The 16,499-nt window shown below is 39.9% G+C and overlaps 1 protein-coding gene across 1 annotated transcript in view; it reads left to right on the top strand.

The window, feature by feature from the left end:
* LOC125391534 (mediator of RNA polymerase II transcription subunit 14) overlaps nucleotides 1–8,933 on the top strand; it is a 45,254-nt gene extending 36,321 nt beyond the window's left edge. The window contains exon 2 of the mRNA XM_085687920.2: nucleotides 8,607–8,933. Within this exon, the coding sequence (XP_085544046.1) occupies nucleotides 8,607–8,623 (17 nt within the window). The 3' untranslated portion in view covers nucleotides 8,624–8,933. The remainder of the gene's footprint in view (nucleotides 1–8,606) is intronic.
* The last annotated feature ends 7,566 nt before the right edge of the window (nucleotides 8,934–16,499 follow it).

Genomic DNA, 16,499 nt, shown 5'->3' with positions numbered 1-16,499 from the left:
TATACACTACTACTGTGAGTTAAAACAATTTTGTAGGTATCTTTGGCAAAATGTGTTGACATCATTAGAAGATCATCTATGCTTTAGTCCCTTTTAGGAATTTACTCTAAAGCATAAAGTGCATTATATAAAGTCATAGATATATGTAGAAACATTAATAAAAATTATGTAAATAAGCTGTTACTTAATATATTAATATGAAAACTGTTATTATTAATCATGAAAACTGAACATATCCAAAATAATATTTTCAAGTTTACTAAGTTGAACATTGTTCAATCTCCATGAACTTATCAACAATAAGTGACATGGATCATTTATAAGAATAAGGTAGCTAGAAAGAGGAATATTAGTTAAAGCCAAAATCAGTTACAACAACCTTCCAAAGAGATATGATTTTAGCTTTCATTTTGATTTAGATATGATTTCAGTTTGCCATTTTGTAGACACATACATAGTGTGCTTGAACAAGATAAATACCATAGCATCCTAGGTAATTTACTTAGCTGTATGCTGTTTACTGTATATTTTATTCCTTCAAACCTAATAAAACTAGACTCTGCTGCTTTATAGTGGTCATGCAGACACTTTCCACTTCTTCATGATACTCTAACATCTGTCCAAGAGGAATCCCCATTGCCCTTGTCCTCGGGATACACCTTTATTTTTCTCCTACAAGTCACGTTGTTGTCCTGGGTTGCTTACTCCGTGTTTCTACATCTTCAAATGCGTCGTGTTCGAGGATGTAGTCTTTAAATAGTCTTTATACCCACAGCCATTAGCCAGTCAATACGTTGATCACTTCTAGAGTTAAATGATGCTATAGGCAACCATTTCCCACGCAAAACACAGTACTCTTAAATGAGAGAACACACACCTGAAGATGGGAGCATTTATCATGTTCTTCTCTAGGATCTCATATCATAAAGAGGGCTAACCTGAGTCTGAGAGAGACCTTGAGAACAGAAAGGAAGCCGACGCCAGCAATCAGAGGGAGTAAAAACATACAGATCATTTGTAACTCTCTTCTAACTCAATTGCGTACATCAAGCCTGTGGTTTCAGTACAGTGTGACTGATAGCATCTGACTGAACTTCCCGCAATGGATATGTTGATCCACATTACAGTGGGAGTATGTCTGTTCTCCAGATTTATTTACTTGCTGTGGCCTGAATGAGTGATCAAAAGCAGTAGATAAAAGCTGTCCCCATTATAGCCAGCTTTCTGCACCCCAATGTCTGCAGGTTAATCTGTCCTGTGTTCAGTCCAACCACTGAAAGGTGAAGTCAGGATTGCTTCAGAGACAGGTGAGTGTTTCGTTTGGTACATGAAGCAGCAGGAAGTCTGCGATCTTTCCCATCTTTCTACTATCACTGTCTACTGGTGACTGTAAATATTCACTCCTATCAGAAATGTATCTCTGAGTAAGCTGAAAATCTATTTCTGTGTTTGACAACTAGGCTTTTGACTGACTGAAGTTTTTACTGAATTGAACGCAGACAAGTAATTTATTTTTACACCCCTGGATGTGCTTTGTCTGTTTCCGACCCAGTCTCCATAAGGTGAGCACCCTTATTACACCACTGGACCTCACTTTCCAGTCTATCTAGTACAGTTATCTTATCTCACCGATACCTCTGTGTGTCATTCCTAGAGAAAGTTCAAAAAGTACAAGTTACTTGAGCGATTTGGAATGGGCAAACGTTCTACCTAGATGTGATCCAAGATAGATGTGCGACCTTCTACCATTCAGGATGAAAGAGGAAGGTAGTGTATAAGATAGCTCTCTCTCTCCAAAACAGTGGAGATCCAGGCTGAACAGTACAGAGTATCAAGCAAGGATGGAGTCTCTTAGAACCTGTGAGGATGGCCACTTACCTGAGCCATTGGCCTCCTCTTGATCACTACACAAAGTTGGAGCACACAGCGCTGGGCAACCAAGGAAAGGCAAGTTTAAATAACTTAGAAAATGACATCATAACAAGTCTGAGATTTCTCCCAGGAAAAATGTCGAAGCATCCAGAGGGCATCAATTAGACGGGCCCAGCCTGAAAGCAGAACCTTCACTCACAATACCGGAGAGCAAGCAGAGAATGGGCCATCTTCCCGTCAGCTGCTTTATTTTAATTAGCAGCTTGAGGATAGCAATTGACTAGATGTTTCATCACCAGAACCTATGCTCCTCATTTCTCCAGAGTTTAACTGAGTAATATTTGGAGTGTTGCCAAAGGAAGAGAAGCAGTTCATGGACGTACTTGGTCACTTTAGACTCAATTTTAATGCTCCCAATTTTCTCTTCTATGAAGTAGTTTCCCATTCATTAAAAACCACAAATAAGTGATTTTTTTTTTACAAATTTTAGATGGGTAACATGGGGCTATTTTCAAGCAAGTGTATGATGCACTTCATGCCCACCTCTCAAGACCACCCCTCATGCCCACCCTTTATGCCCATCCTTCATGCCCATCCCAAATGCCCACCCTTCATGCCCATCCCTCATGCCCACCCCTCATGCCCACCCCACATGCCCACCCCCTCATGCCCACCCCTCAGACCACACTAGCCTTCCTGCTCCTGCTTCCATTCACACGAGGCCCCCTTGCTCCCTAGACAGTGTCCTTTCAATTTCATGTCATTTACGCACACAAGATTTTGTGTGTGCAAATCCTAGAACCCACAATTGAGAAAAAACATGATATTTGTCTTTTTGAAACTGACTGGATTCATTTAATATGGTTTTTGGTGTCCATTTTCCTTTAAATGCTACATTTTCGTTCTTTATAAGTGAAAACATTGTCTCTTATGTGCATACCACATTTTCATGACCCATAGCTCTGCTACTGGACACCAGCGTTGGCTCTATAACTTGTACATAGTGCTATGGTAAACACTGATGTGCAGGAATCTCTGTGACAGCTTAGATCCTTCAGGTTTAATTTCCCCAGAGAGGAAGAGCTAGGTCATATAGTAGGACAATTTAGAAACTTCAATACTGGCTTCCATAATGGCTAGGCTAGTTGCCACTCTCACCAGTAGAGTGTAAAGTTCCTGTATCCATATCCTAACTTGAAGATGGAAGTCACAAAATGATCCCACACCAGTTTAGAGTTATGAATAATAATTAATTATGATTTATATATTTTAGGGGAAAACTTGCAGATTACTGTCCTAGAGAACAGTCCTCTGCGTGATCAGGAAGAGTCTAGCAGCCAGAAGTGGGAGCCATAAGCAAGAAAGAGAGCACAGGCTTTACAGCTGCTTTTTACAGTATCAGAGACCACACCCAAGTGGGCTGGTATCTTAAAGGCTATTGGCTGAAGGGGTGGAAAGTGCTCCCACAAAACTAACTAGCTCTTGTAATTTTCTGTTCTTTCTCTCTCTTTTTTGATTTATTGATGTATATGAGTGCTTTATTTGCATATATGCCTGCATGAAATTATAGATGGTTGTGAGCCATCATGTGGTTGCTGGTGTAACATGAAGGGGCCTGCTTGTTTGTGTTTCTGTCCTGCCCAGTTCCCCAGCTGTTTAGTCCCAGAAAAAAATCACACACAGGACTCCGTAAGTTATAAAGCTGATTGGCCCGTTAGGTCAGGCTTCTTACTGGCTAACTCTCACATCTTGATTAACCCATTTTTCTGATCTATGTTAGCCATGTGGCTCAGTACCTTTTTCAGTGGGACAGCTCACATCCTGCTGCTTTGGTGATCTGGGAAGGAGTGGGAGGAATCAACTTCCTCCTCCCCAGAATTGTTCTGCTCTCCTTGCATCATTTCCACTTCCTGTCTGGTTTTCCCACCTATGCTTCCTGCCTGGCCAACCAGCGTTTATTTAAAACATGACTGACATAATACAGACAATTCTCCCGCACCAGCTGGGATTTGAACTCAGGACTGAGCCATCTCTCCAGTCCTTTCTTTGGTTCTCTTCATAAGAGCCTTTCTGATTGGGGTGAGATGGAATCTCAGTGCAGCTTCAGTACGCATTTCTATGATGGCCATTGAGGTTGAACATTGTTTTCATGTGTTTATTGGACATTTGTGTTTCATCCTTTGAGAATGGTCTGCCCATTTTTTTAGCCAATTTTTCATCAATTCATCAGAGACAAAGATAAATCTGCTAAGAAAACAGCTCAGGCAAGATTTTGCTTAGTAGTTGAACTAAAGCAACAATTCAATTCATGGAAGGTATTGCTATTGAACCCTTTTAAGTACACAGTTGGAAGTCAAATTGTAAAAAACAAAGCAAAAACCCCTACTTTATCCTATATTGAGAGTTCTCATTTTATATAGAGTATATAGTTTTACAAAGTAATTTTTAAAAATATTTTTGTTTATGTATTTTATGCATATAGGTGTCTTATCTTGCATGTATGTTTATATACCAGAAGAGGGCATCAGATTTCATGAGACTACAGTTATAGACAGTTGTGAGCTGCTATGTGGTGCTGGGAATTGAACTCAGGACTTCTGGAAGAGCAGCCTGTATTCTTAATGCCTGAGTCATCTCTTCAGACCTACAAAGTCATTTTTAATTTTTTTCTTTTTTTTCAAAGTTTATTAAATTATGAAAGTTTCCATTTCCGCCCCTCCTCCCAACACCCTCCCACTCTCCCCCTCCCCCTCCTCCTCCCTATCCATCCCTAAGAGCAGTCAGGGCTTCCAGCCCTGTGGGAAGTTCAAGTTCCTCCCCCCTCCCTCCAGGTCCAGGAAGGTGAGTATCCAAACAGACTGGATCCCAAAAATCCAGTATATGCAGAGGAAACAAGTCCCAGTGTCATTGTCAATGGCTTTTCAGAAAGGCTCCGGGCCAGCCACATTCAGAGAATCCGGCCACATTCAGAAAATCTGGTTGGATCACATGCTCGTTCAGACCCAGTCCAATTGGCCTTCGTGAACTCTCATTAGATCAGTCTCCTTGTATCAGTGGGTGATCGTACCCCTCGCGGTCCTGAGTTTTTTTTTTCATGTTCTTCCTCCTTCTGCTCCTCATTTGGACCATGGGGGGCTCAGTCCGGTGCTCCAATGTGGGTTTCCGTCTGTATCACCATCCATCGTCGGATGAAGGATCTAAGGTGATAAGCAAAATCTTCATCAGTATGGTTATATGCCAAGGCCGGTTCAGGCACCCTCTCCTCTGTCTAGAGAACAATCTGGGGATCTCTCCTTGGACCTGGGATCCCATCTATAATCAAGTCTCTTGTAAACGCTAAAATGACTCCCTTAGTTGAGATATATTCTTCCCTGATCCCATATCCATCCTTCCTCCCTCCCCCCATCTCAGTCCTCCGAGTTTTACCCCATTCCTCCCCTACTCCCTTCTCTCTAACCCTCTCCCCTTCCAACAACCCTCCCACACCACGCCCCCATGCGCCCGAAGTTACCTGGGACTCTTGTCTATTTCCAATCTCCAGGAGGATAAGTACATGATTTTCTTCAGGTTCACCTTCTTATTTAGCTTCTCTAGGATCTTGAATAATAGGCTCAAAGACCTTTAATTATGGCTAGAATCCACTTATGAGTGAATACATACCATATTCCTCTTTTTGGGTCTGGCTTACCTCACTCAGTAAAGCGTTTTCTATGTCCATCCATTTGCATGTAAAATTCAAGATGTCATTGTTTTTTTACCGCTGAGTAAAACTCTAGTGTATATATGTTCCACACCTTCTTTTACCATTCTTCTACTGAGGGGCACCTAGGTTGTTTCCAGGTTCTGGCTATTACAAGTAGTGCTGCTATGAACATAGTTGAACAAATGCTTTTGTAGTATGATAGGGCATCTCTTGGGTATATTCCCAATAGTGGAATTGCTGGGTCCTGAGGGAGGTTGAACCCACAAACCTATGAACACTTGATTTTCGACAAGGGGGCTAAAGGTATGCAATGGAAGAAGGAAAGCATCTTTAACAAATGGTGCTGGCATAACTGGATGTCAACCTGTAGAAGAATGAAAGTAGATCCATATCTATCACCATGCACAAAAATCAAGTCCAAATGGACTAAAGACCTCAACATTAATCTGACCACTTTGAACCAGATAGAAGAGAAAGTGGGAAGTAGTCTACAGGACATAGGCACAGGAGACCACTTCCTAGGTAGAACCCCAGTAGCACAGACAATAAGAGAATCAATGAATAAATGGGACCTCCTGAAACTGAGAAGCTTCTGTAAAGCAAAGGACACTGTCAGTAAGACAAAAAGGCTACCTTCTGTCTGGGAGAAGATCTTCACCAACCCCTCATCAGATAAAGGCCTGATCTCCAAAATATACAAAGAACTCAAGAAACTAGACAATAAAACTCTAAATAACCCAATTAAAAAATGGGGTGCTGATCTGAACAGAGAATTCTCAACAGAAGAACTTCGAATGGCCAAAAGACACTTAAGGTCATGCTCAACATCCTTAGCGATCAGGGAAATGCAAATCAAAACAACTATGAGATACCATTTTACACCGGTCAGATTAGCTAAAGTCAAAAACACCAATGATAGCCTATGCTGGAGAGGATGTGGAGAGAGGGGAACTCTCATCCATTCTTGGTGGGAATGCAAACTTGTGCAGCCACTGTGGAAATCAGTGTGGCGGTTTTGTTTTTAATTTTTTAAGGTAGTCAGTCATATTAGAGTAATTGAAAACTAAGGAAAATCCTTTCATGTTGCTATACTTGAAATGAGTTCCTGGAATGCTTTTCCTTGCTTGCTCATTTTCTCTCTAGAGATGGAAGATTTACAGGTCTGTGATAAAAGCGATCATAATTAATTCTATGCCATTCCACCAACCATAAACACAGTGATATTTTTGGATATGTGCTTTTAAAAGGATGCTACATCATCACTAAGCCACATTATTAAATATGTTTAGTTAATTTGTTAATTTCATAATGCATTATAAATAGTCTCACACTTTTATAATTTTAGTTTAATAATCTTGCAGTAAATGATACAAAATGCAGTTTTAAAAACCAGCTTCCCATTGATTCCTCTATGAGCCATATGCTCAGCAGTGCAGTGAATAACTTAAGAAACATCTACAAACAACTTTTCATCTTCAGAAAGAGTCCCAAGAGGTGTCAAGAGAGAACTCAACCAGACCAAATGAACTTCAAAATGCATTTACAGCTTCCTCAATCACAGTGTATAGGATACTTTCTATATCTCTACTCTAATTAAGGTCTACTTTTCTGGTGTGTGGATATGTACACTATATATGTATTACTTATTTATGTATAAAACTACCAAAAAAGCTGTATCAATACCTTCATTTTGTTATCACTTTTGTTACTACAATCTCAACTCTTTTTACAACGTTTATTAAGTTTGTTCTTTGATGTTGCATACAAGTCTATAAGGCTTTCCAGTTCTCTCACCCCTGCCATCTCCTATCTTCCTGCCACTCACGGCAATCCCCTTTCCTTTGAGAACTCCTTTTCCTCACATTCAAGCATACTTGTATGTTTTGTGACCCACCAAGTTTAACCAGGTTCAACTAGGTAATGGTAGGGTTGGAGTTCTTCTTTGGAACCTAGTGGGATTGCCCATGGGTATACAACTAAAAACAATAACTCTCTGTGTCCCAGAATATATCCATAGTCAGCAGGGAAGGGTATAGCCCCAGACTCTGTCCCCTATTCATTACTGATAGTTAACAGGACCAGTCTTGTGTAGGTCTGTGAAGAAACCCTATCTGCTGTGAGTTCATGGGTTCAATGACTATTTCATGCCCAGAAGATGGCTTTTTCAGCCTTCCTTCCTGTCTTCCGGCCATGAACTATTTCTACCCCCACACAGTTTCTGCAATGTTCTCTGAGCCCTAAAAGGGCTGGTCTTGTTCAGGTCTGAGCACTCAGCCATTTCTCGTCCTCAGCAGATTGAGCAGCTGTGAACCCTGTTAACTGGTGAGAGAGACTTCTGTGATCAAGGTGTAGAGGAACATTTGCCTACAGGAATAACCACAGCTATTTAGAAAGCAGTTTGGTGCTAAGTTAGTTTAAGTAGCCAACAGTACTTAGTTTCCCCCTAGGGCCTATAACTTCCCCAGCAATGCTTTTTATTGGGTTTACAGTAACAGGCAAGGGGCCTCAAATGCAGTCGGAGAGCTAATGGTCACCTCAGCAAGAGTTATGTCTCCTGCACCCAGGGGCACATCTTGGGTTGGGAGTTTGCCTTGGCATTCACAGTTGTGTAAGACCATTTATGCTTTTATGCTTTAATTTCCCTATTTTTTTTCAATCAAGGTGTGTCGTCTCTTCAGCAATAGGGTTTTATAACTAGTTCTTGTGGTCAACCAAGAGAAATGAAAAGATCTTGCATTATTTTAGGACGCTTTGGGGGGCATTCCTGACATTCTTAAGCAAGAACTATAAGGAGACATGCTCCATCTGGTACTAGTATTTTTGTTTAATAGCCTATGGATTTGAAGGAGCTGTTCCCATTGTCCATCAACTGATAAATGGATAATAATATGGTGCATATACACAGTGGAGTTTCGTCTAGCTATAAAGAAAGTGGAATTATGAAATTTGGGAGTAAATGATGGTACTAAAAATTGTACTGAGTGAAATAATCCAGGCTCAGAAAACCAAATACTGTCATTCCCTCTCTTAGATGGCGCTGGGCACTGACTCTTCAGATTCGTGTGTTTGACTTGGAGTGTCTGAAGAAGCCAGGAAACTAGCAAGGGGCCTGTGGTGTGAACAATGCCTTAGAGAAGGTGTGATGGCTAATGATTTGTCAACTTGACACAAGCAAGAGAAGCTAATCCTGGGCTGTATAAGAAACCAGGCCGAGCAAACCACGAAGAAAAGTCCAGTAAGCAGGATTCCTCTATGGCTTCTGCTTCAGTTCCTGCCTCAAATTCCTGCCCTGACTTCCTTCAGTCACAGAGTGGGATATGAACTGTAAGCTGAAATAAATCCCTTTTTTCCACAAGTTGCTTTTGGTCTGGTGTTTATCACAGCAACAGAAACCTAACGCAATCTAGAGAGGAATAGCAGAGCAATAGGTAATGTGAAAACCGAGAGGTCAGTTACTAGAGTGTAGAGGGTTTAGCAGGAACAGGGAGGCAGAGATGGGAAGGAGGCCTCGAGAGGCGGGAGGGCGCTATGCAACAATTTCTTTAGAATTGAGACACGCCCTCCTGAGGCCTGAACAAGGGTCCTGAGACTCAAAGGTAGATAACCTTATAGGTCCTGGACAGCTGAGACTAAGGGGGAGTCCCAGCTGTGCGGTGATAAGATGGGGGAGTGCTGCCTGGAGCAGACTCTGCTGCCTTCACCCCGTGCAAGGATGAGTCCTCATCTGGGTTGAATGCAGTGAAATTTTATTTCAATTTTTACAAAATAGATCTCATATTAAGCCATTAAGGAGTTCTACCAAGTAACATTTTTTTTTTTTGTATTTGCCATTTGATGATCTTTAAATTCAGACATTTGGGTCAAAAAGAAGAACTGGTGGATGTTTGCTTTGTCTTGTAGCATTTTCCACAGAACTGGAGAAGATGCCCAGAAGATGGTCCAACAGCCTGGCAGTGAGCCTTCAGATGGTGGCTACGCAAGAAACAAGAACGGAACTGGGCCACTTATCTGCTCAAAATGAAGGCCTTGTACCCAGATAATCTCCACCGTCTATGGGTCCAACTGAATAAACAGAAACCTTTGTGGAAGTAAATTTGTTTAAGAAATGTGTCAGGAGGATCTTCATATAGCAGAACTTTTCTTTCTAGCTGGACATAAAGAAGAAATCCAGAGGGCTGGAGAGATGGCTCAGAGGTTAAGAGCACTGACTGCTCTTCCAGAGGTCCTGAGTTCAATTCCCAGCAACCACATGGTGGCTCACAACCACCTGTAATGAGATCTGGTGCCCTCTTCTGGCATACATGGAGGCTGAACACTGTGTACATAATAAATAAATAAATGTAAAAAAAAAAAAAGAAGAAATCCAGAGAGTCTGTGTTTGAGTTAAAGAACTAAAGGCAAGCACAGAGGGTACACAGTGTCTATACAAAACAGCTTTCAGCTAAAAGGGAATAAGATGATTTATTCTAAAGCTAAATATAAGTGACAATGGACTGAGAAAGATGTTCTGACATAGTAGCAGTTTGACAGCTTTTATAATAGGGAAACAGTAATATCATAGATCAAGGGGTACTTTTCAAATACATTATCCAACACTAAGTAGGTGGAGAAATCTCAGCTATAAGGAAAATAACCAGTAGGGGCAGCGAAAGTGCGTGAACTTCTTACCCCCCTGTATCTATTTCATAAGTACTGTATCACAGAGATGTGCCACCATGCACAACTTTATGCAGTTCTGGGACCAGAATCCAGGACTTTAGGTGTATTAAGCAAGCACACACCAGCTAAGCTATATTCCCTCCTATGATCTAATGCTGAAACACTAATATTATCACCAATAGTATTAATTAACACCAATAGTATTAGTACTAATAGTATTAATAACCTCCTATAATCTAATACAGAAAAGAAAACTTCAGGCAATGAGTAATAGAATGCAAATTATAATAGAATCAAGGCAATGAAGCAAGCTAAAAAGAATAAAAGAAGTTCATTTGGAAACCATAAAACATTATGCATTTAATAAAATATTTAATTCAGAATACAAGAAAGTCTACATTTTCTTGAACTAGAGGTCATGGATCAGGAAACTGAATCTTGAAACTGACTGATTACTGATAATTGTTCTAGTTCCAAGATGTAGATGTTTTAAGTGGATGTTTTTGTTTAGTTGCAGTATTATTTATTGAGAATTTCACATGTGTGGATATAAACTGGAGTAAGCATAGAGACCAAAAATGTAAGAAGCACCATGGGGTGTGGACGGGGAGGAGCCTTAGAGAAGTTAAGAACAGGATACAGGTGCTATAAAGAATGAGACTGTAGAGTCAGAACTGTGCCCAGAATACCTCTGGAAGATCTACCCCCTAGGATTCTGTTTCAGGTTTCAGTGCCACCAAGATCTGGGCATACCTACCCCTACCTCTACCCCTGGACCTAGGACCATCCAAGCACTCCCTTCCAGGTTTGTATCACCAGAGCCAACAGTTGTCTCTCTTGAGACTGTGACTCAGAAATCCTCCCAGAGGGACAGAAAAGACATCTGTGCCCCAGCGTGGTTCTCTACTGACCCTGCTTGGGGGAGAGGAGTGATATGTCCACACTGTATCAGGTCACCCTGTCCAGGTGCTTCTGGAGACAGAGACAGAGATGAGAGTTCTATTAAATGTTGTTCAAACCATTGTAAAAAAAAAGAATGAAATGAAAAGAATAAGGGGGGATTTAACTGGGACTGGGGGATGGAGGGCAATAAGAAGGGAGAGGAGAGTGATAAAGAACACTAAGGGTATTTGAAAAAGAAATAGGGAACCATTATTTTATGTTTTATATTATTTATGCATTAATAGCTACAATTATGTATAATATATAAGTACATGTATATATGCACATGTGTGCATGTGCATTCACACACGTGTCAAAACTAAGATGTGGTTGTTTTTTTTTCTTTTTGCCTTTCTTCATATCTATTATACTTTTTTTCTTTTTTCTTTTTCTTTTTTTTTCCTCAAAGTTTATTAAAATACAAAAGTCTCCATTTCCGCCCCTTCTCCCAACACTCTCCCACTCCCCCCACTCCCTTCCCTCCTCCCTCTCCATCCCCAATAGCAGTCAGGGTCTCCTGCCCTGTGGGTAGTTCAAGCTCCTCCCCCCTCCCTCCAGGTCCAGGAAGGTGAGCATCCAAACAGACTGGATCCCAAAAATCCAGTATATGCAGAGGAAACAAGTCCCAGTGTCATTGTCAATGGCTTTTCAGAAAGACTCTGGGCCAGCCACATTCAGAGAATCTGGCCTCATTCAGAGAATCTGGCTGGATTACGTGCTCGCTTAGTTTGTTTAATTATAACTTCAGCTGAGCATGTACATAACTATGGATAAATGAGACTGTGGAAGATCATCTTAGGATGATTCAAAATCATGAGCAGTGATTCCTCCTGCAATATTCTGTTTGCCCAGGATAACCTTGTCTTGATTTTCTGGGCCTCCACAAACATTTTTGGGTTGATTTTTGTCTGTGAAAAGAGTTCCGGTGCTTTGAATGAGGCTGCATTGAATCTGTAATTTTTTTTTTAGTAATTTAGTCAGTTTTATAGTTAACTCTTCCAATCCATTATCATGGGGTACTCTTCCATCTTCTGGTGTCTTTTTTCTTGAGAGTCTTAACATTTTCATGGTAGAGGTCTTTTTGTTTCCTTGATAAGATTTATTCCCAGGTAGTGTGTGTGTGTGTGTGTGTGTGTGTGTGTGTGTGTGTTGCTGTGTATAGGATTGTCTCCTTTTTCTATATGGTTTTTATGAAAGTCATTGATATACATGATAATTTTGTACCCTGTGTCTTTTCTTAAGATGTTTTTAGCTCTAAGAGACTTTTTTCCCCTTATTTTTCACTTACATTATTTTTATTTGCTTCTCTTGTGGTATTGCTCTAGACAAGACTTTAAGGACTATATTGAATTGAAATGGAGAGAGTGGACACTCTTGTTCCTGATCTAAGTGGAAATATTTTGAAAATGTATGACATTACCAATAGGTTTGTTGTACATAGCCTTTGTATGTTTTTAGTATGATGTTGTCAATAGGTTTGTTGTACATAGCCTTTGTATGTATTTCGTATGGTGTTGTCAATAGGTTTGTTGTACATAGCGTTTGTATGCATTTAGTGTGATGTTGTCAATAGGTTTGTTGTACATGCCTTTGTATACATTGCCTCCATCCCTACTTTTTCCATGATGTTTACTATGAGGGGATTCTAGATTTTGTCAAAGATGTTTTCTCTGTCTACTGAGATGACCATGTGTTTTCTATCTTTGAGTATACTCTTGTGATGAATTACCTTTAATGATTTATGTATGTTGACCTATTCCTCAATCACTGGAATAAAATCAACTTAGTCATCAAGAATGAAATTGTTGATGTTATATTAAGATTGGATAATTTTGTGTATATGCTCATCAGGAGTTTGGTTTATAATTTTCTCTCTTTTGTGGCACTTTTATCTGTTTTAGTAGCATGGTAATACTGACTTCATAAAAAGTGTTTGAAAAACTTTTTTATTGATTAATTTGAGTGTATTTTTACTAGTTATTTTTTTGATGTTCTTGTATAACTCTACAGTCAATCTGCCTAGTCCTTGTTTTTTTAGTTTTAGTTAGGTTTGATGCCTATTCTTAGTTGTCAAATTGACTACATCTGGAAATAACTAAAACCTCAAAGTAGAGTGTACACCTGTAGGGACTTCTACTTAATTTGAACTAGGAAGATCTACTTCTAATCCCTATCTTCGAGGTAGGAAGACACACCTCAAGTCCAGATCTTTAATGCACATCTAATCTGGGCCACACCATCTCCTGGAAGCCTACATAAGGACATGGAAGAAGGAAATTTTGCTCTTTGCTTGCTTGCTCTCACATTGCTAGGAAGTCCATTACTTTACAGGCATGAGAGTACACTTCCAGGATTTCAGCCTATAGAGACACTCAGCCTCATGAACATCTACTGGATTCTTGGAGTTTCCACTCATACCCAGCCATTGTTGGATTAGCTGGACCACATCCTGTGAGTCATTCTAATAAATCCCCTTTCTACACATATATTTAGAGTTTCATTCTATAAGTTCTGTTAGTATACTACATGCATTTAGAAATTCCTCTATGTCCTTTAAGCTTTCCTACTTAGTGTAGGAGAAGTTTTTAAGGTATACCCTTAGTACTTTCTAAATTTCATTGTTTCCTGCTGTAGTGTTTCCCTTTCTATCTCTAATTTATTAATTTGTGGTCTTTTTCCCCTTCCTTTGGTTAACTTGGGTAAGGATTTGCTAATTTTATTTCTTCAAACAAATATATCCTCATTAGTGCTTTGCACTTTAGTTTCTATTTTGTTATTTTGTTCCTATTTTTATTATTTCTTCTTATTTACTGTTTTGGGGTTTTCTTCATGAATCTGTGAGTTGTGGGGTTCTGTGGACTTTTAGACCTTACAATGTGTCAGACCTGGTCCCCCATCCTGGGTCCTCAACTTCTGCTCTGACTGCAGGAAGTTGTGAGATACCCTACATACTCTTATCAAGCATGTTTCTTTTAAGCAAAATACAGTGAAGTATTTTAATGTATACCTTTGATGGTTCTACTACTTTTAATTGATAAATTTAATTGATTTGTACTAAAAGTAATTATATACAGGTTAGGCTTCACCAGAGCTATTCGGTATCTTATTTACTAGTTTTATTGAAGTTTGCTTCTTGTTATTCTCTGGTGTCTTACTTTGTTGTTACATCATTTACTTGGCTTTAAAAATGTGCTGCTTATTATTTTACATTTCCTGTTGTAGATTTTCTGTCCATTGTGACTGGGGAATAAGAGGATATTTTGAATATAAAGAAGCTATTTCAAAAATAGCTGAAGCTAAGCAGGAGCAGAGAGATAAGAAGCATATAAAAGAACACTGGTGAACGAAACAGAATGTGGTGCATCTATCCCACGGATGCTTCTCAACAGCCAAGAAATGTGAAGAATAAAATTTTCAGGTAAATGGATAGAACTAAAGTGCATCCCACTGAATGAGGTCATGCAGACTCATAAAGACAATACCACCTGTTCCGCATATTTAAATGTGAGTGTATAGCCTGGAGCAGACAAAGAAACCAGAAACGTAAAGCAGCAGGCTTAGCCGGAGAGGAAAGGGCAGAAGCCCTAGAGAGAGGCATAGTAGAAACAAGGGCTTTGGCTGGAAAACGGAAAAGTTGGGAGGTGAAGTCTGAGTAAAGAACGGAGAGTGGGGTCAGCACCGAGGGTGAAGGAAGGAAGAGGGATAGATAATTCTAAAGTTGTTTGAAAAAGCCATAGGGAGCTGTATTATTATTTCACGTTTGTCTAAAATTGCATGCATATACATATAAGTTCACACACACACGGAATCACCACGTAGGAGTAACTACATTTCCCACCCACCCTCCACCCCAAATCCATAGATTATATAGCAAAAGCCCCAGACAGGTTTGGAAATTTCAAGTAGGTGGTCAGGGAGTCCAAGAGACTCCGATAACAAAAGGAACTTTTGCCACTGCCCTGGGTGCCCTTTGGAAAAAGATGGTGAGACCATAATGCTAAAAATACCGCATACTGTGAAATAGGACTTGGAGGAATTGATCTAGATTGGACCCTGAAACCCTCTTCTGAAGGACTAGTTCTCATAGTATCAGAAGGAGCAATGCAATTTACTAGGGGAGAAAAGCAACCGATAGCTTAAGCCTGCATACCACCGCAATGACCAGTACGGGAAGATATTCTGAAAGGTGCAGGAGTGACATTAACATCCCGGGGGTAACCAGTAGTCACCTGACTGTACTTCGGGCCCATTCAACAGGAGGGAAATTATGGCTGGTACTGCAAAATTAGCCCACAGTCTGTGGCTGGTGACACCATGGAAGCTAGCAAGGATGCAGCTTCTACGGCCACTGTCCTAAACTAGTACCATTTCTAAGTACATTGTAAACAATTATCCTAATACTCACAGGTAAGTGTAGATCCTCACCCTCATCTAAATTGCTTCTTCTGGCAGCAGAGTGAGATCACTACAGAAAGCCACAAATGTTCAAATATAGAAATCAGCTGACCATGGGGGTGTCTGCTCCTAACTAACACATTTACAAGAACCTCTATACCTAAGGCTCAGGGAACATTGCCGAAGGTATGTGTGTGGACGGGGTGCGGTGCCAGAGGTGAGGTTTGGGAGGAGGGGATTGTAACAGCCAAAGGATTAGGGCATCTGCTGCAAAATAGTTTATTTTTTAAAAAGACACAAAGGGAGATGTAGAGAGGAGGAGGAGGATCTGGGAGGAATTGGGGGTGAATATGATTGAGAAGCATTGCACGAACTTTTCAAAGAATTGATAATTTTAAAGATAATACACTAAACAAACTTTACAACTGAACTACTTTCTTCCTGAGATTTTGAATTTTTGGTATCTTTAAATCTTACATTGCTTGTCTCTTAACATATTAAAGTAACTATTATTTCGGGATTGTTTTCTTTATAGAAAAGATTTGAAGAGTGCATGACTAATGTTTGAAGTGTGACAATGCTCTGATTCTGACTGTTCTCTTACTGGTGACGTTTGTGCATTTCTGTGCTTTCTACTTATTTGATGTATCTTTATTTAAGTCTATTGAATATGAACATTTCTATAGAACAGAACTGATGGAGCTACCTTTTTTCAGGCTTTGTTTCAATGAGACCTTTATCCAGCTTTATCTCTAAAGAGTAAATTTCAAGGTGTGTTCTCTGTTGGCAAGATTTGATTTTTATGTTCTTTCAGTATTATGAAAACATCATGCTCCCTCTTCTGACTTATAAAGGTTTTTCTCTGCTAGAGAAGTTGGGGATACTTCATGTGTTCATTATTTTGGTTTTTATATTTTGTACATTTTCT

Source organism: Myodes glareolus, chromosome 5, assembly GCF_982192425.1.
Source record: "Myodes glareolus chromosome 5, mMyoGla1.1, whole genome shotgun sequence".
NCBI lineage: Eukaryota > Metazoa > Chordata > Mammalia > Rodentia > Cricetidae > Myodes > Myodes glareolus.
This window is presented reverse-complemented; position numbering and strand designations above follow the sequence as displayed.